Source organism: Protopterus annectens, chromosome 9.part0 (genome assembly GCF_019279795.1).
Source record: "Protopterus annectens isolate FY-2018-M chromosome 9.part0, PAN1.0, whole genome shotgun sequence".
Lineage (NCBI taxonomy): Eukaryota > Metazoa > Chordata > Ceratodontiformes > Protopteridae > Protopterus > Protopterus annectens.
Window position 1 is genome coordinate 1,781,123,526 of NC_056743.1, and position 20,459 is coordinate 1,781,143,984.

General features: G+C 37.1%; 1 protein-coding gene across 3 annotated transcripts; it reads right to left on the reverse strand.

Annotated features, from left to right (window-relative positions):
- Positions 1-379: 379 nt before the first annotated feature.
- On the reverse strand, positions 380-17,402 carry LOC122812258 (nuclear factor interleukin-3-regulated protein-like). Of its 3 annotated transcripts, none has more exons than XM_044084647.1 (2): positions 17,292-17,402; positions 380-1,960 (listed from the first exon to the last, which is right to left on the reverse strand). In XM_044084647.1, exons 1-2 carry the CDS (start codon positions 17,385-17,387, stop codon positions 563-565), a joined length of 1,494 nt encoding a protein of 497 aa, XP_043940582.1. In that variant the 5' UTR covers positions 17,388-17,402; the 3' UTR covers positions 380-562. The 3 variants fall into 3 exon arrangements, with proteins under 3 accessions (XP_043940582.1, XP_043940584.1, XP_043940583.1); XM_044084649.1 differs by having other exon boundaries at positions 380-1,956; positions 17,156-17,369; XM_044084648.1 differs by having other exon boundaries at positions 17,156-17,367.
- Positions 17,403-20,459: the final 3,057 nt, after the last annotated feature.

Here is a 20,459-nt window from a genome sequence, read left to right on the forward strand (position 1 = left end):
GGACTTTACAGCAACTAAATCAGATGTTCAAAGCAGCACATACAGTTATTGTGGCCAGTGAAGACTTAACAGAAACAAGGGCAGAGTATTTTCTGTACTAATGTTGCAACATAGACATAGACTCAATGGTTTTAAATGGTTGGGGTCTTACAACCCTTGTGTCCAGACAGACCCCATTTTTGTAATAACAGCTGTATCCCATGCAAACGCTGATGCAAACACACACACACACACACACACACACACACACACACACACACACACACACACACACACACACACATTTAAAACAGTAAAATTTGTTCACCTAGGTTTCTCAGAATTGCTATATGGCATGTTAACTTAAGCTGACTACAAAAAAAAACTGAAAATAGGCCAATTTTACTTTTAAACTTTTTATTATCTTAACAACACCTTTTCTTCCCCAATTTCTAACTCCAAAAATATAAATGCACCATTACTTAAACAACAGTAGGAAATAACACCAGATATTAACAAACACCAAACATAAATATGTAAAAGGAAATGTTAGAAACATAGGCCTCTTCAGGTTTTCTTTTCACTAATTTACTTTGTGTAAAATTTGTTCTGAAAACAGTTTTTTTAACTGGGCTACCTCAGATGACAAAGAGGCAAGCTGATTTTTCAACAGTGCATTTTCTGATTGGTAGTACGAGTCCTGGTGTGCCACTGGTGTCATTTGGGTCTGTGTAAAGCCTGTACAGCCCTGTGTACTAAATCTGGCTGTATCTTCAGAGTACCTGCTCTGTTCAATGCCCCTGAGTTCTTCAGGCATGAAACCTGCTTGTGTCCTCCACGTTGGCTGTACCACACCAACACTGACCCCTCGTGCTACTTGTTGACCAGTTGCATTGCAGTAATGCCCATTAGAAAAAGTGTCACTAGCATGATGGGCTGGAGTATTTGGTTTAGCCTGCCTTTCCTGTAAAGCTTTTTGATGTTTCATGTCAGCCTCAGGCTCTGTTTCTTCCACTCCTGAAGCCATTTTGAACCGCAACTTGTATGGCAAACCTTTGACAGCCTCCAGTGTATCATGCCTTCCAAATCTGGTTGTCTCACATGAAGTGGTTCCACTGCATTCCTCTGTATCACTGGGGGTACACAGTTGTCCCTCAAAGCAATGCTCCTCATTTTGTGGAGAGAATTTTCCATGGTCACTCATTCGATCATCAAAGAAAACTGGGCTACCAACACTGGAACTTCCAGGTGTGGAAAATCCAGAATCTTCAGAGAGAACAGATTGCTCCTGAGTGTGAGTCATTCGACCAAAGTTCTGATGGTTTGAAGCAAATTCACGGTTGTTGTTCGAGGCAAAATCTCGGTTGTCTACAGGTGGTGGATGAAAGCCATTTTCATTTCGCCCAGGGAAAGTAGTCTGTTGTAATGGTGCAAAATTTGGAGGCTGTGGCACAGGATGGACTACTTTGGATTCAGAAAGGTCTTTGATAAGCCCAAACCGAAATTTAAGAGCCAAGAGCTCAGCTTTGAGTCTAGCATTTTCTTCTAGAAGGGAAATGACTCTGTTCTCAAGGACCATATCATTGAGTCTACGTTTCTCTCTTGACCTTTTGGCTGCCTCATTGTTCTTCTTTCTTTTGTCCCAATAACCATCATCTTTCTTCTCACTGGGAATGAATTCTCTCTTTCTACGAATTACTGCAGCTTCCTTTTGCTTCAGTGCGTTATGGCCAAGCAGTGAACGGGCAAGTATACTATTGGTTGTCAGAAGCGACACAGCTTCTTCAGTAAAAGACAGTCCTGTTCTACACATTTCAAGGGACTGAGAAGGGGTCACTAACTCCTGAAGAAGGCTGCTTTGGCTTGCAATACCATCCCGCATATCATGTACTGTCTCCGCTGCAGAAATGCTCATATTGATCGCTTTTTCAGATGTGTATGCACTTGTATCTCCCTTACAGTCTCTCTCTCTGACTTCTATCTGCAAATAAACAAAGTACCAAGGTTTAGTAAATTAATTGATATTTATTAACAAGTATTTCTTAACTCATGCTTTCTAGGTGCAAACACGTCAGATGGCATTTTACAATGAAAATGTCATACACAGTTTAGTTTTAAATGAAGTTTAAAAGCACAGTTACCCCATTTTAATGCGGTTTCTTTCAAAAGACAAATCAGATTTTGATGCTTGTAAAAGAGTGCACATCTCAAAATACAACAAACACACATACACATCTATATTATATATAAACACATGCACACACTGTCACTAAATGGTGACTGATACATTCAAGCATAAATACATCACCTTCAACATGTATATACATACAAGTTTATTAAGAAGCCTTAAGCTTTATGCTATAGGAAGGATAATTCTTTTCATTTTTTTATGATAACATAATTTCCAGCAGGAAAATGTTTGTCTGTGGGACCTGGGTATTCAAGCTCCTATGCAGAGGAGGAAAAATATCCATGAATAAAATACCCTAGTGAAGCCAAGAACAAATGGATGACCAGGTAAGCTGCCTTAATTAAGGGATGGTGGGATGTCGGTGAAGAAGCTGGGCTACCAGTAAAGCCTTGAGAAAGGCTATGCGTACCCGAGCACTTGTGGTTGAAGGCTGAGTAAAGCTTTTAGAAAGGCTTTGTATACAGGTTGTAGTTCCTGCTGGTCAGGTCGCCTGGTGAGAGGAACCGCTAGTGTGGCAGCTAGAAATCAAAAATGAAATACACAGAAAAACAGGCAAAACAACGTAAATGTGGCTCGGCTAAGGAGCTCTGCTCGCTGTGGTGGCAAAAAATCAACGTAGTCGAAGTTCAGATTCTAGAAGGTCGCACTTTATTGAAGTAATACTGTTTACTTCAATAAAGTGCAACCTTCTAGAATCTGAACCGACACGCTGATTTTTGCCACCACGCAGCAGAGCTCCTTAGCCGAGCCACATTTATGTTGTTTTGCCTGTTTTTCTGTGTGTTTCATCTTTGATTTCTAGCTTCCACACTAGCGGTTCCTCTCACCAGGCGACCTGACCAGCCGGAACTACGACCTGCATACGAAGCCTTTCTAAAGGCTTTACTCAGCCTTCAACCACAAGCGCTCTGGTATGCACAGCTTTCTCAAGGCTTTACCGGTAGCCTAGCTTCTTCACCGACATCCCACCGTACCTTAATTAAGGCAGCCTACCTGGTCATCCATTTGTTCTTGGCTTCCCTAGGGTATTTTATTCGTGGACATGATAACATAATTTGGTAAGAAAGTAGGAAAGAAAAAAATGTGTGTGTATTACCCCTTTATAGCTACTTCTGTTTTTGTCAGAAAGAACTTGTGGTTTTGCATTAAAAAGTCTACCCCATTGTGCATGTAATCATTTGTTCCAACTCTGTATTTTACTGTCTGTGGGGACAACCTGTCATATTACAAAAGTATATAACAAATTGGATTATGTAAAAGAAAATGGACATAAAACACTGATACGCTTTTGAAATAAATATTTATAACTGGAACCCGTATAACCAAAATAGCAAAAAGCAACACATTTTCTTTTACTGTTCTAGTAGAAGCTGAGCATTAAGTTTGTAAAAACAAACATTCTGGCTGAAAGAAACATACCACACACACACACACACACACACACACACACACACACACACACACACACACACACACACACACCTCTCAACTGTCCAGAATTTTGCAGAATGTCCAGATTTTTGGCTGATATTTTTTACATGTTCCTCATAAAATCTGTGGTTTTATGACAAATCATTGAGGTGATCTAAGGAATGAAGTTGCTAAATAGTGACATACATTTGAGTTTCAGACTTCATATCCTTCAGAAAAATGCATGCTAAGACAGAACCAGTTATTCCAGAACTTTAAGTTTATAAAAGCAACATTTAAAATTTGGCCCTATTTCTGGTCCTTTGCCCCCCAGTATGTCAGGCTTTGTCCAGATTTCATGCAGTAACAGGTTGAGAGGTATGACATACACACACATGCACACACGCACACACACACACATATGCAAACACACACAATGTAATTTAGTTTATCTCATGAGATGCACACATTTACTATAGCATGATCTAAACTTGTTACCTGATTAAATGCACAATAAATATGGTGGTACACAAGCATGCCTGACAGTGTCTAACACAGTATCTGCAGAAAGCAAGGGATGCTGTAGACATTTTGCATAACATTGGCATTACATAATCTGCATACAAGTCAGCAAAATTATCCATTATGCTGATTTTTTTATTTCTGCATTTTCCTATTCATGCATGAAATGAGCTACCTTTTTTCATTTTACCAGTTTAAAACAAGTATCCATACCTTTCAACTTCTTAGCATGAGAAATCTGGACAAAAGCCAACAATGATGGGGGACATAATTCTCAACCTCTTAGCACAAGAATTCTGGACAAAGCTTAAAATAATGGGGGCACAAAGGCTCAAAAATACGGAAAGGTTTTAAATATTGCTCTTAGAAACTTAGAAAGTTGATAGAACAACATGGTTTGTGTTAACATGCATTTTCTGGAGAATATGAAGTCTGAAACTCAAATCTATGTCATTATTTATTCACCTCAGTCCTTAGTGATTTTCCAGAAAACTACAAACCACAGATTTTAAGAGGAACAGCTGAAAATATGAGGTAAAAATCTGGACAGTTGAGGGGTATGGAGTGGGGGGGGGTGACAAAGGTCCTAAAACAGGGACAGATTTTAAATGTTGCTCATATAAATTAGTTGTTAAAATAACAGGTTTTGTGTTAGCATATATTTTCTTAACGTTATTAAGTCTGAAACTCAAATATCTGCCATTGTTTAATAACTTCCATTCCTAAATGATTTGCTAGACAAAAAAAACATACAAGGAATGCACCAAATATACGAGACAAAAATCTGGACAGTTGAGAGGTATGCTTTGTGTTCTTCAGTCCACTTTTAACTAATCCATCTAATCAGTGCTACAATCCAGACAGACTTCATATGTTTAGCTGTATCTGCAAGTTATTGCTGGTTTACTAATCCACTAGATGGCAGACAAACATTGTTGCTTCTGCAGATCTGAAGGATTTATTTTTACTTCATTACATGTCTTTGCTATGACCATATTTTTTACTCAGAGATAAGCAAATTTGAGATGCATACATTTAAATTACAATATCAGCACAGGGGAAAACTTGTCAAAGGGTATGGAGGAAAATCAAATGTACATTTTTTTACTCTAAATCCAATAGGTTAGAAAAATATATGAAGAATGCACAGCACAGAGATGTTTAATCCAAGTAACTGTCAGTGAGATTATTGGAGGACCACTAGATGGCATACAAAGACTATTTATTCTACACGTTTGAGCCTGCTTTCCAATATTTTTTGTATGAGTCTTCATTACAGTCAAGTGTTGACAAGATACATTTTACATTATAATGCCCCAGATTGTGGCAGCAGTGAATCACTGGTACTATTAACTCAGAATTTCTCAATGTTTAACTTTAAGAGGGAGGCTGCAAAATTTTTAGCTAAAATTAGTGCCACCTGTACAAATTTTATACACACACACACACACACACACATATATATATATATATATATATATATATATATATATATATATATATATATATGGGTTCATATGAATCCGTCGACAGCTGAAACATCGACGCTTACCTCATCGACACCAAAGCATCGACCGTTCAGAACATCGACAATCCAGGTAAGCGATTTTCCCCCTTACAGGACCCATGGTAGCACTTGTTTCGCTAGTGCGACGCTATGGACAACGCAAATTCTCAACAGTCGCTACCATGGGTCCTATATATATATATATATATATATATATATATATATATATATATATACATACATATATATATATATATATATATATATATATATATATAAAATATACACACAGACACACACACATACTTTGCTTTATTGCTGTTACAGGAGTGTAACAGGTAAACCAGAAACCTAACAGCCATTCTGCAGAAACTAAAAACATTAAAGTTGTTTCAGCTGTAATACCAATAGGGAAATATATAAATCCACTGTTACCTTTCTTTTCAAATTATGTTTCGTGTAAGATACCTTGTGTTTATTAATTTTTATTCATCTATTAGGCTGGTAAAATGACTAGGCAAAACTGCCTTTTCCACGAGGGATCTGGGAGCATGTTAACTTGCTCAAGAGTCAAAATGTATGCAAATGGAGAATGAAGACTTCATCCCCTAGGACTGTAGAATGAAACATTAAACTATCAGATTAGCAGGTAATGTGATGAATGTATAGCATGCGTATCAGTTTATAAAGGCATAAGGTGGGGAAAAAGCCATATATTGCCAGGTCAACATGTTTGAGTGAGAAAGTCATCTGCATGGCAAAGATGGATAAAGGCTTAATTATAACTGAGATGATTCAGCTAACTTAAGAGGGTGGTAGTAAGATTAAGCATTGCTGGTTTGCACATCCTGGGTGGTAGTGGGGGGAGCAAAGCAGTTAATTCTGCAGCACAACCAACTAGCACTTTGAAGCCTGAGACATGCACTTAGCTCTGCCAAGCTGTGATGATGCAGTGACATTCTGAGGAGAGTGTGTGTGTGTGTGTGTGTGTGTGTGTGTGTGTGTGTAGGTGGGGGGTGCACACTGGAGAAAGAAAGCTTAGCAGAACAGTGTCTTTGTATTCTGAGCATGCATGTCAACAGCCAAGTCATAGATTTAGGCCCTAAAAGCAGAAAACTCAGATGGCTGCCTGGATGGCAGCCATCCATGACTTGATCTCATCATAACAGGGAATGATTGGGTAAATCTTCTGCTAAAGAGCTGATTGCTGTCATTTGAGGGGGGAGATAAAGAAATTGCATTTATAGTTAGGGCTGCCTAGTTATCAGTACCATTTTCTACCACCTTTTGGAGGGGATAACAGTTTTTTATCTGTCTATTCCTCGGTTGTTTGTTGATTCATTACTAAAAAAAGGTGACTGTTTTACTATGCAACGTCTATGCCTATGTGAGTGAAATAGAGGGAAAAGCACAGGGAAACCAGAAAAATCATGACACTGTTCTACAAAGTACTGATAACTATACAGTGTATTGTAAGCTTCAGTTAGGATTTAAAAGAATCAAATAGAGCAAATGACAAAGGAAATAAAACAAAGGACAGCTTAAGGTATAATTCAGACTGGAGATGAGTGAAAGAGTTTGTTTGGCAGTCCTGATCATGGAGTTCTTCCATCTGTGGATGAGAAAAGATTTCCAAAATGAAGTCTCCGTGAATAACTAATTAGCGAGTTTCAGGGCAAGGTGACTTAGAAAAGTAGATCCTAATTAAGTGAGCAACTGCCAAAGTAACATGGAGCAGACAGCAGGCTGACATTTATTTATTTATTAACCTTTGTTAACCAGGTGAATTGATTAGTCCAAGGACCCTTTTCATCCATGATCAGAGCCAAGACATATGCATAAACTTAGGTTATACCACAATTACAATATGAGGACTAAAACATCTTTGATAGATACAGCACAAACTAAATGTATAAATATTTAAAGGTACAAATATGCATGGCAGCAAAATTTGGTTGCAGATTTCTGTACAGTGGCACAGTGAAAGATTTTTTTATAGAACATCATATCTGTGGTAAAGCAGGGATGGATGTTAAACTTCATCCATGAAACAGACACATTTACATATATTCTTTCTTAAACTGGTAAGGGAATGGTCAGCTATAGTTTGTTATTATAATTTAAATAGTGAGAAAAGCATCCCGATAGTCACTATGAATACATAAAGTTGTTGATGTTGTTGTGTCTTTCGTCTTTTCCCGGTTAGGGGTCGCCACAGCGGAACTCCGGTCCGCTAATGATTGGTAGTTGATTTTTACGTGACGAGTTACCAGCCCTGATGCACAACCTTCAATGAAGGTACGCCCATTCATGCAAGTCTCCACACAGAATAACATTTTGCCCAAACCCAAGGCACAGAATGGCTCAGATTAAAACACATAAGTGAAATAAAATTGGTACAAGGCAGCAAAGAAGCCAAGAGTGTCCAGGCTGACTGATAAATGTTTGTAATGTTAGCTATCCAATTAAATTCTTCTAATGTGATAATTTTGGAAATGTGTTGCATCTTTAATTTCATATTTTGTATACAATACATAGAAAAAAATGTGTTTACTGCACAGGTTAAATATTTCTTGTTACTCCCCAGTCCAGAGGAGGATGGAAGCAACAATGCATGAGTTGACTAAAAATCCAAGTCCTTGCTGCACCTATGCTTAGCTGCAAACACCCCTGTGGCTAAATGCATGTACATATATATATATCTCAATACACACACACACACACACACACACACACACACACACACACACACACACATATATATATATATATATATATATATATATATATATATATATATATATATATATGGGATAAGTACAGATCCCCGAAGACAAAATCACCGAAACTAATTTCGGTTTGGCATACTTGCGCAAAAGTGCTTTTTACCGAAGAAGCACTTTCGCGTAAGTATGCCTGTTTGCAAGTCCGGACTATGGTGTGGATAAGGGAAAATTCCCTTTTCCTCACTGTAGTGTGTTCTCGGAGTGAGAATATTAAAGTAGGGGGGTGTGAGGGGTACAGGAGGGGCAAAGCCCCCTGCATAAACGTAGATTTCTTTTTTTTTTTTTTTTAACATATATTAATGAAAGCGCTTTCATTAATATATGTTTGGTGATTATGGATTCAGGACTTTGCACATTCGTGCACAAGTCCTAGATCCATATATATATATATATATATATATATATATATATATATATCGATAAATATATATATATATATATATATATATATATATATATATATATATATATATATATACACACACACACACACACACACACACACACACACACACACACACACACACACACACACACACACACACACACACACAAATACATACATACATACATACATATGAATACAAATCAAAAGTGTTTGACAGTAGTAGCAGTCTGGCATCCCAGACTTAGCATATCAATATCTGGAACAAACACAAATGATACAACTCACTGGAAGCTAAAGGCATACATCCAAGACAGTGAACAGGATAATAGTTTGGAGGCCTGGATTTGTTTTCCACTGAGTCGTACAAGTTCTTCATCATTCAAAAGGTATGGTTTGAAAGTGCCTCTTTGTGATTGTTATTTAAAACATACAAATAGCATTGGTACAGAAGGGAATAATACTGTTGTCACTATGACATACCATAGCAACATTATGTTGTAGCACCTATCACTGTTTCTAGGATGCATCATGGCTCTACTTTTGTACTGTTAGTGCCTGAATGCAGACAAGTCCTCCTGTGAATGTGCGGTACATCTCTATGTTATGTTGCGCAGCACTAAATGTCAATTATCTCTCAATAAACTAGCACTATTGCTCTTCAAACTAGCACAAAATTTCATTACAACAAACATATTTATGAGACAAAGAGCTCACTGTCTGTAATTACATCAGCCTAATTGCTCAACAGATAATATCAGACAAAGACAAATGTAGAAGTACTGGTAAAGTTAGCATAAGAATCGCACAAAAAAACAAAAAAAAAAAAAAAAAAAAAAAAAACATCTGACATCTGTGCTAAGACTAGACACAGGAGGTGCAAGACAGCTGCAGTGACTGTTCCACTGGATTGAATAAGTATTAGGTCACAGTGAGATAAGATGAGGTAGTGAATTATTAGAGGGTCATTCTGCTGTATCAGTGAGTGCATCATCATCCGAAAGAGAAAAAAATAAAAATGTGGTGATGTGGAGAGAGAGATTTTCAGATGATCCATGCAGACATAATGTGATATGACACATTTCTTATACTTCATGTTCATTTGGCATGCATTCAGGTAGGTTTAAATGGATCAATGAGTGAAATCATAATTTATGTTGTGCAAGCATGAATAAGTGAGTTGTTCCTATGCTGTTACGTTTACTCCACTTACCTGACTTGTTTTAAGAAAACATTTTCACCAACTTCATCAGCTCAGCTTATACTCTTTCAACATATCTTTTGTTGTGCGCTGTGTTGTCAAATATTTTTTGTCAAAACTCTTCATAGGATCCTAGGACATTACTAGGCTAATGGTCCGAGGGCCCTCACAAGCCTGGCCAGATTTTACCCTTGTTACCATGATCAACACCTATTGCCTCTGTCCAAGAGGGACACTGGTGAAACCCCCAGGGTGAATTTATGATTACCCATCCAATCATCCAGATTGTGTTTGAAGAGGGCCAATGAGATGCTCTGTTTGATTTGAAGTGGGATTCTATTCCAAAGGTGTGGTAACTTCTGGGAGACAAAGCTGCCTCTCCCTGCTGGTTCTATTGATGTCACATACCATGTTTAGGTCTTTAGAGGCAGTAACCTGTGTGCCATTTGACTTGCAGATGTACAGCATTTCCAATAAAGTGGGAAGACCTTGAATTTTCTTTGTGAGAAACCCTTGTGGTCTCTCCAGTTGCTGCAGGTGTTTTTAAAAGTACATACCAAAAGGGGCATTGTACTCAATTATTGGTCTAATGAGTGAAGATTACAGGGACGTGACAACTTCACTTTTTCCCGAGGCAATGCCCTTACTTATGAGGTGTGCCTTACAGAATGCCCTTCTTACCACTCTGGAGACATGGTGATCAAATGCAAGGTTGCTGTCAACCTGAATGCCCAGATCTGTCACCACTGAATACATACTTATGGTATTGCCATTGATGTGGTAATTTGCAACATCGCTCTTGCTGAAAAGGATGATAACACATTTTTTTGCATTGAGTTTGAGGCCATGACTTTGGCACCAATCATTTGTTTGTGTAAGACCTTCTTGAAGGATGCTAACATTGTTTGGAGATTCTATGACCACACCCAGTTTGCAGTCATCAGCAAACTTTGTCAGCCACAGTCCCTTGGTTTTAGCTTGCACTTTGGAGAAATAGATTCCAAACAGTAGAGGTTCCAGGACCAATCCCTGTGGAACACCACTGGTAATGGGTCTGCTGTTGGATGTGGATTCCCATATTTTGACTGTATGGGTTCTATCAGAGAGCCAGTTCCCAACCCACCTTACAATATAAGGGTTGATTTATAGCTGGGAGAGTTTGTCAATGATGCCTGATTTTGAAATGCATGAAATGTCCTTACATGTGAACTTGAGAAAAGCTTTGGAATAACAAAACAATAAGCATATAATCAAGATATTTACATTGGCAGAAATTTTGAAACTAACTAGAAAGCAGGCTAACATGAATAAAAATATGATCGACATATGTGAAATAGCAACGGGATGTACATAAGAGATGGGTGTAAATTTAAAATGAGTAATGGATGTAATCTTATTTAGACTTCTTAAGATTTAATTGACATTTGACAAAATATTAGTGACCTGGTAGCATAAGGGGAAAAAGTCCTACAAGCTTGTCTCCAGTGCGTTTCATCAAAGACATTTTTTTGTAGATGAAAGAAAGGTTGTTTCCTTGTTTCAGGTATGCAGTTTCAGAGACCCCTTTTGACTGAATTTGTGTATCCTTATTCTATTAGTGTAGTATTATGGTGACAGCAAGACTGCTGTCTGGTTTACAAAAAGTTTGAAAAATGAAAACCAGACTTATAGGAGCTGCATGAAACCTTTATTCACAATTAAGGCATCAGCTTTACATTTTCAGCACCACTGTACATTCAAAAATGAATCCAGTATTTTTAATTATTCTTCCGCATGTATTTTATTTGCCAATTAATATGTAAAACATTTAAAAGCATGGTTAACAAAAAATACTATTAAGGGAAATTCTTATTTAATCTGCTGGTACCATAGTATTTTATGTTGCAATGAAATCAGCTTCCTCCTTTTCTAAATATTTATTTATCTTTGCTCGTCAACCTAACTGGGGCAAACATGACACAATATGTATTTTAGTGGAGTAATCCACTTACACTTAGAGCAGGTCTTTTGGAATCTGACCCCAAGAGTAAGCCTGTTTATAGAGCGGCCTTAGAACAAAGTGAGTCCTTACGCTGAGGCTAGGTTTTTCAGAATCGAGGCAGACTTACACTGGTGTAAGTTAATTACCCTGAGAGTAGCTCTTTAGGAATGTGGGCCATTATTTCACCCATTGAGAATTACTTCCATGTTTTTCATGACCAAGTTGTGATACATGGTTAGCAAATTTCTTACCCATGCCCTTAATGTGTTCTTGAATCCACAAAACAATGGAACTGCATGACCAGGCTAATATAAAATGCATGTGCATTAAATGCAGGAAATGACTTTCTGTGTTACTAGTTAAACACTTTCCTATATGCTTATTTTTATTTATGTGTAATTCCTGGCTTGAAATGATGTAGGAACAAATATTACCTTTTTCTAAATGTAGGTGTTTACTTTGGTAATAAAGACAACAATACACGTTTCTTTTGGAGGAAAACAACTTTTATTTAATCTTTCTCAATGGGAAACTGCCTAGTTTTTCTAGGAATGCATTAGTCTTGTAGAAACACTTTTTAGTTTTTTCAAAATTGGTACCAGCTGCTCTTGTGAGCTCAACTAAATATTGACGATGGTTTTGTTGATAATTGTCGTTACACTTTTAAACTGTGTACAGTTTATCAATGTTTTCTCTGTTCAATGATGTTATGCAGTATTTTTCATTTGTTACATTACTGTTTCAAAATTAACAGCAAATAAAGCTTTAATCTGAAAAAAAAAACATCCTTTTCAGTACTGTTATATAGGAGAACCTCCCATTAGTGTTTTCTCACCCTTAGAAAGACAATGTGATAATAATTTTACCCTATACCCATTTATCAAAACTATCAAGAAAAGAGTTTAAGTAATTTTGGAAATCAATCAGAACACTTTTGTTTACCACGCCATAACTTATGGCATGGTGGCGAATTTAACACAGCTTTGAAATGACAATAACTATTTGTAGGCTGAGAGGCATTAGCATCTATTTCTTATTTGCAAAGTGATTTCAGAAGTCTACATACATGGTTTAGCTACAGTCTTTGGTAACCCTGGAAAACTCAAAATGCTCCTTGGGAAATTCTGTGCCCCAGTGGATCTAGGTGTATCACAATGACACACGTTCATGTGATTTGTTGAACTTAACTGCATACCCTACAAATAACAGCCACTTTCAAAGAGTGTTCATCACCTGACTAGAATGCTACCTTCCCCTGACAAGGGTCAGCAGTCAAGCCCTGCAGGTAATGTTTATAAACATTGGTTATATACTAATGAAAAAGCATTTGGGATGCCACTTACCAAGCTAGCAGACCCAGCTATATGTCTCACTGCTACTGGACTTTTTGAAAACTACTGTGCCATCCTAGTCCAACTATTTATATTCCCAAGAGTAGCTGAGATCCAGTTTAAATAGACCAGCTAATTTCTGCAAGTCCAGAACAGGTCCACACCCAGTGTAAGGGCTCTTCATGCCCTTTGCCAGGATGTTAGTGATAATTTTTCCCTATAGATATGAATACAGTGTCAATCTCAAAAAATCAGGAGTAGCTTACTGGTTACACTGAAGGACAGCAGAACATAAATGCCAATCATAATTTTGCATCCTAATTTGCACCATGCTTTAAGGCCTCTGACAAATTTGCACACACACTCTCTCTCCCTCACTCTTTCTTTCATTTTGTATGTTCTTGCCATGATGATGCCATTTTGTATATTCTTGTCGTTAACTTTAGGATAGTACTTTTTAAACTCAAGTAGTGAGGATCCATACTGCTGCAAGACATCTCATTTGTAAGTCCAACCCCATGTACTATGCCTTTTCTTGCCCCACTGCCCCTCACCCTGTTCTATTACAGGTCTTCCATTTGATTTATTAAGGAGGTGAGCTCTGTGGTGCTGTCTAACTACAATGCCTGCGTCTGTCATGCCATTATTGTCCATTAAAGTGCTGATTAAAATCTTTCTGATGATTACTTTTGGGGCCTTGTTAGTTTTATGTGTGCTTATTTATATGTTTTGTTGAAGTGATCCGCATACTCAAAATCTTCTGGTGATTTCATTTATTTATATTTCATGACCAGGAACATCAAAATGAGCACACTCCATGGTAAACGGAGTGTTTAGTATGAAAACAGTTCAAAACTCAGAGAAGGGACCAGCAATGTGAAAATAAATATTTTAAATTTGCATGTGGATTAATAACAAAAAGGCAGCCATAAGAAAGAAATGATAAAAAGAAAGATAACATTAAATAATAATGCTACAATCTTAACTAACAGTGATCATCATAAGACCTTGTCTATGATAGAAGACATACATGAACAGAACTCAAATGGTCAATTAAGGCATTGACTATAAACAACGTTATCAAATTTATCTGGACAGAGCGTAGTCAGGCTTAGTTTAACTGTGCTTAGCTCTGCCTCTTGACATTTTACTTACTTTGCCTCTTGTATTGCTGACATTGCTTTACCCTTTTATGTAACCCTGTTATGCACAGCAGTTTGCTTCTGTGCTTACATAACCTTTTCCATACTGCTCTACTATACTGCTGTTCTCATTTTGTCTGTGGAATCAGTGACAATCTGCTACGCTTATTATGTAAGCTGCTGAACTGTTCCTACATAAATGCAATCCTGCTAATTGTTCTACTGGAATCTATTCTGTTTTGGCTGAAAGGAATCCAGAAGGAATCATTTCACTGAGGTTGTCAGTAAGCAAGTAAATAACTAAATAAATACATAAATAAATAATAAAATGCACCAGGAGAGACAGCCGGGAAGGAAAAGTACAACTTGATTGCTCAACCAGAAAAAACAATCATTGAAGCATAGCCAGAGATTCATGGTGTCATTTTGCTTACTTCAGTAACGCTTAATGGAAAAATACATGAACATAAATGCAGACATTTGTCTGTCTAGAGCAATTCCATTACTGATCATGCATGCTGATTGTAGGTGCTAGGATTCTTCCCCGGTGACTACCAAATCTAAACCATAGCAAAATTTCAGCATCAAATACTGACAGATTTGTAGAAAATGTATTTTGCTTTGAATTAAATATTTCTGATGTTTATAATTCTCAGCTTTAACTTAAAGGAAAGTTATGTAAAAAACTTTCGAAGTCTACATATCACCGTTTACAAACTATTTAATGAGTTAGAATAATTTAAAAATAGCATAGTCTGTCAAACAAAGCAGAATACTGTACATTTCAGATATGAGCATTAGTCTTGTTTTCTGTCTGTAATGGTTTTATTTTTCTTTTACTAAAACAAAACCTTTTTTGTTTGCTTAAGGAACTTTTTAAGCATGTCAGAAATGACTCTCTCTCTTTAGGTATGGCAAAAAAAACTGATCCTACTTAATACAGCCGTTCTGCAGATGCTTTTGTTAATGCTGTAAAGACTGCCAGTAAATATTTAGAAAATGGTTTATCTTACATTTAATCTGTGCTTACTTTACATAATTAGCTTTTTACAATCTACCACCTTAGCATATGGCGATACTGATTAATTAATTTAATCTGACTTTCTCAAGTTTGACTTGCATTACAACAAATGTGAATCCAATCTTCCTGTGGTTTCATAACAATTACAAAAAGTTATAATTTACAGATTCATTAATTCACTGTTAACCCATTTAATCTGATGCAGGATTATGGGTGAGCCAGAGCCCATCTTGGCAGTCAGTGGCTACAAGGCAGAGCAATTCTTCTTTAATGGGGTGCCAACTCCATCACAGGACACATACAACACACACATGGCATACATGGTTACACAAAGTTTAAAAGACTGCCACTTCAACTAAAGCAGGTAAAAACTCACATAAACACAGGAAAGATTAGCAGACCTAACACAAAAGGCACCCCAGCAGCAACAGAACTGGCAAAACAAGTGCTGAGGGGCAGCATCTCTAAACACTGTGTCACAGTACCATTTACAGTGTGCGCATACACACACAGACACACAGACACACACACACACACACACACACACACACACACACACACACACACACACACACAATTTCCCGGGTACATAAATATACATGCATAAACAAATAAAAAAGGATATGGACATGTTTAGAAGGGTTCCGTTCAGAATTTCGAAGCTCAAAACTTCTAATTTCATATGATCGAAAATCATATGTTTGAAGTTTCAAAGCTTTGAAATCCTGAACGGAGATCGACATACAGCATAGACCGGGAGATTTCCCTTGTTCTCGCTGTAGTGCGATCTTGGTTTGGTATATTTAAGTTGTGGGGGGTGTGGGGGTGGGGGGTGGCTTGCCCCCCTGCATACACATGTTTTAGTGTGTTGGGTGGTGTTTGGGGGGGGGGTTCACAATTTCGAGATTCCAAGATCTCGAGATTCTGAACTCGATATTCTGAAACTCAAAATTTTGGAATTTCGAAATTTTGTAGTGAACCCGTTTAGACACATGCGAAGGGGAAGAGCAGAAGTATATGGAATCATACATTCTTGCTTAAACACCTATGGGCATACACACTAAGAATATAAAATTGTATACAAGTCCCAATAGAGTATTTGTAAGCTCTGTAGCTGTGCCCTAATAGAAAACAGCATGAAAAAATCCAATGAGATTCTTTCTTCAGACTCTTGGAGAACAGTAGAGCAAATAGATTACTGCTAAACAGCAAATAACCAAAACAGCATAAAGTGATAACACTGAAACTTAACTGTAAATGCATCACATCAGGTTAGTTTAGAAAGTTTTCTGAGAAAATTTATTTATCATGAAATATCAAATGAAATAACTCACTTTTAAACAAACACTGCCCTCATGAAATTTGCTTAGACAGACTGAACATTCTGTGGAAAGATAAACAGATCTGGGAATTTCATGAAAAAATCTCCAGAACAGAAACTGTGCAAGGAGACAGCAAAGTAAACTAATATGAAATGACTGCCCTCATACGAAGAATGATCCACAGATATCCAAACATTGCCCTACTTCTGCTTTCTGCTGCTCGGCAGCAGTGACAAGAAAGAGTGCTGTGGATGTCTATTACTCAGCCCATGAAACTGTCCAGAAACTGTCTATACACAAACAAACAATGCTATGACAGTGAGCCATAGTTCCTGCAAAGCAAAAATGCATGCATTAAAATTCAAAATGGTTCTTACACATTGATTGGATGCAGTTTATTCCTGAGTGGAGCTGAAGATATTATGTGTCCTTTTCAGCTGTAACCAAAGAAGGTTAAATATATCCACATACAGTTCAGATGAAATAGCTTATGTTCCTGCTCTCGGCTACTACCTTGCTGTGAGCACGTCCACATTCTATCTGCCGCTGCCGTGTAGCTGCTACCTTCTTTTGTCTCCCTCTCACAGCATAGTTCACTTGAGGATCCATCTTCACCCTGTGTAACCTTCTTACTCTTCCCAATCAGCAAGATGCAATACAAGTGGGCTATTACTTCTCTATAGCAACAAAGGCATGCTCCGCCCACTCTTAGCAACAGCTCCCTCCCTGCTCTAACATACTATTTTCCTTCCCAGATGAAGAAGAAATCCTTTGATCACGTCTGTTTGCATTACATACTCCTCTGCCAATTAACCCAGCTGGTTTTACTAGAGTGAAAATAATACTGTAGTCGTGTTCTTAGAAAGCTAGACTTCTTGCTCTAGAAAGCTTCTTATAGTACACTTAGATTACTTATAAAATGTCTCCTTCCACCAGCTTGAAACCTATCTGCATATCTTACTGGTAGGCTATACCCTGATCTGGTATAGTTACTGTTATTTAACTGGCAAGATTTTCTTCCCACCTGTTATCCACATTGTTTTTCCACAACAATTCCGCAATGCTTTGAAAAAAAGCAAAATGTTATTCTTTTTTGTGCATACAGACATCCTAAGTAGATGTTAATTTCCCTGCTATAGTGCTGATCACTAGTCCGATTCTTGCCTTACTGAAACAGTTGATATGACTGCACACCCTGCTCCTCATAAACATAAATGGCCTCATATATACCCCCACATGAAAAATGTGTGGCTCATATGTCTTAACTGTTCAGATTTTTGCACAACGTCCAGATTTTTGCCTCATATTTTTGTCCTTTTCTTCATAAAATCTATGATTTTCTGGCAAATCTCTGAGGATTGACATCACTAAATAATGACATACATTTATGTTTCAGACTTCATAACCTTTAGAAAATGCATGCTAACACTATTCCTGTTATTCTAGCAGCTATTAAGTTTATAAGGGCAGTCTTTAAAGTCTGTCCCTTTTTTGGACCTTTGTCTCCTATTATTTCAGACTTTGTCCAGATTTCTTGTGTTAAGAATTTGAGAGGTATGGTTTGGCTATATGTGTTTATTTAGAAACTTGGGTTTGTTTTTAAATCTGGGAACTGTTACTGCCTTGGAGCATATCTTTTAACACAGTGCAGTGTACAGCTAAAATACATTTCAACTAAGCATTATTTGGATGAGATTCCTCTGCATGAATACGTGCCTGAACTTGTGACTGATTCTCAGTTTAAGAGAAAGACTTCTGTCACTACTGTTTAGACTTGGGTAAAAACATGCTTTCTAGCTTTTCCCCAATTTTTAAGTCACTGGTTTTCAGGGAATTGACTGTAATGTATTCTACTTACTACTGTTAGCATAGTACAATCACAATTCTTGGGCATTTCTTCTTTCTAATACTAAGTTTTCTGTGTTAGAATGCTGTCTAGTGTAATGTTGTGAGTATAAATATTTTAGGTTTAACATATGAGTGTACTTTGTAATTTATTTACTTTAAAATTAGTATTCTTGTGAATATATTTTATTAGATTTTTAGCATTTTATTCTATTATTTTTTTTTTGTCCATATTATTTATTACTGCACAAGTGCTTTGAAAAAATACTTTAATACCATTGAGGTATTCAGATTAAGGCTATTTTAAAGCCAAATACTCTGCCTCTTACTGAACGTCCTTTTTCCGGTCCACATAATATGACTAGAGCACTCTTTCAGTCTGGTCTTAAGTTTGCTGTTTATTGTCTTGCGTGTTATCTGCTTGAATTATTTTTTCAGTCCTTTTATGCCCGACAGCATTCTCTTCTAATGCCTCCTGTACTTTTGTGGTGTAATATTTCTATATATGTCACATAACTGGGCTTGACTAGCTGGCTTGGCATTATAGTTGTGTCTCTCACATTAACATAGTCATAGACCTAGTCGAAATCTTATCACCATATAGTGGTCCTACTAGAAGACTAGACAGAAGGGTTGCTGCTGCCTAAGCACTCATCTTCCTCTTCCTCTGGCTCCTATTAGGGGACAGATGTTGGCTATGTTGTTATGCTCAGAAAATGATTTTTTTATTGCCCACAGAATGAGCCATTTGAATTGCTTTATGTCTGTATTGCCTCCTATATATCCTTAGATATTTGAGTTATTTTATTGCCAAATAGGCATTTCTGGGAAAGGGTGCACACATACTATTTTGGAGAAAATGTTTTACATATCATTTATTGCTCACTTTCTTCTGGAACAACTAAAATAGTGTCTGAGAACAAGCAAGTAATTTGAAAGTTACAAGATCCTGACAAAATATTTCCTTATTGTGAATTTCAATGCCATCTGACAAATCTGCTGTACCTAACACTTTGCCTTAACTGCAACTTTTTGTTTTCTTTGCTCCTGTTGTTTCCCTCCTCCCACCTTTGCTAAGCAGTACTAATCATGTTCTATTACGTTACCTATTTTCACAAAAAGAAAAGAACAAACAGCAACTGAAGGGCACTCAAACACCAAACATCCATATGAAAAAATAAAAATAAGAGTGACCTCCATGGCTACTGACATAAATGTTAATGAATAAGAACTCACAAACACGGATAAGTGCTTCTGCACTGTTAGTGTTCATCAGATCTACATAAAACTTATTAAAATTTTTAAATAATTTAAAATAGCTAGGAACCAATAAATGAAGAAATGTAATTAACTCAATGATATAATGCCCTCTTCTTGAGACAGCTTTGTTATGATGCGTGGAGAAGTATAGACAGTATAGATAGGTTAACGAGATTAGGCACCTATCCTTGCAGGAGTTATAAAGCATGTCACGTAGTATCTAGGAGAAATAGTTTTATACATCCTGTGACAGCTCGTGAGTACTTTTTAAACTTTTCTGCAGATTGTCGTACTAAGAACTTAATCTATTTGGCACAGTGTCAGTCATGTAATTCTTTTTGTATTGGCAAGATGAATAGGATGTTTTTGGTGACATAAAGAAAATGAATATGGCAAGCACATTAGCTAAGTACATTTCTTTAAATAAGGATTCCTTTATTTTTACAGTGATACAGCTAATATTTGATGATGTAAGAGGAGGTGACTTGGTGAATAGAACAGAAGTTGCAGAGATGAAATGGATTGCTGCTTTACAAGCAGACAAACCTCCAGGAATTAATGCTGTTATCCCTTTAA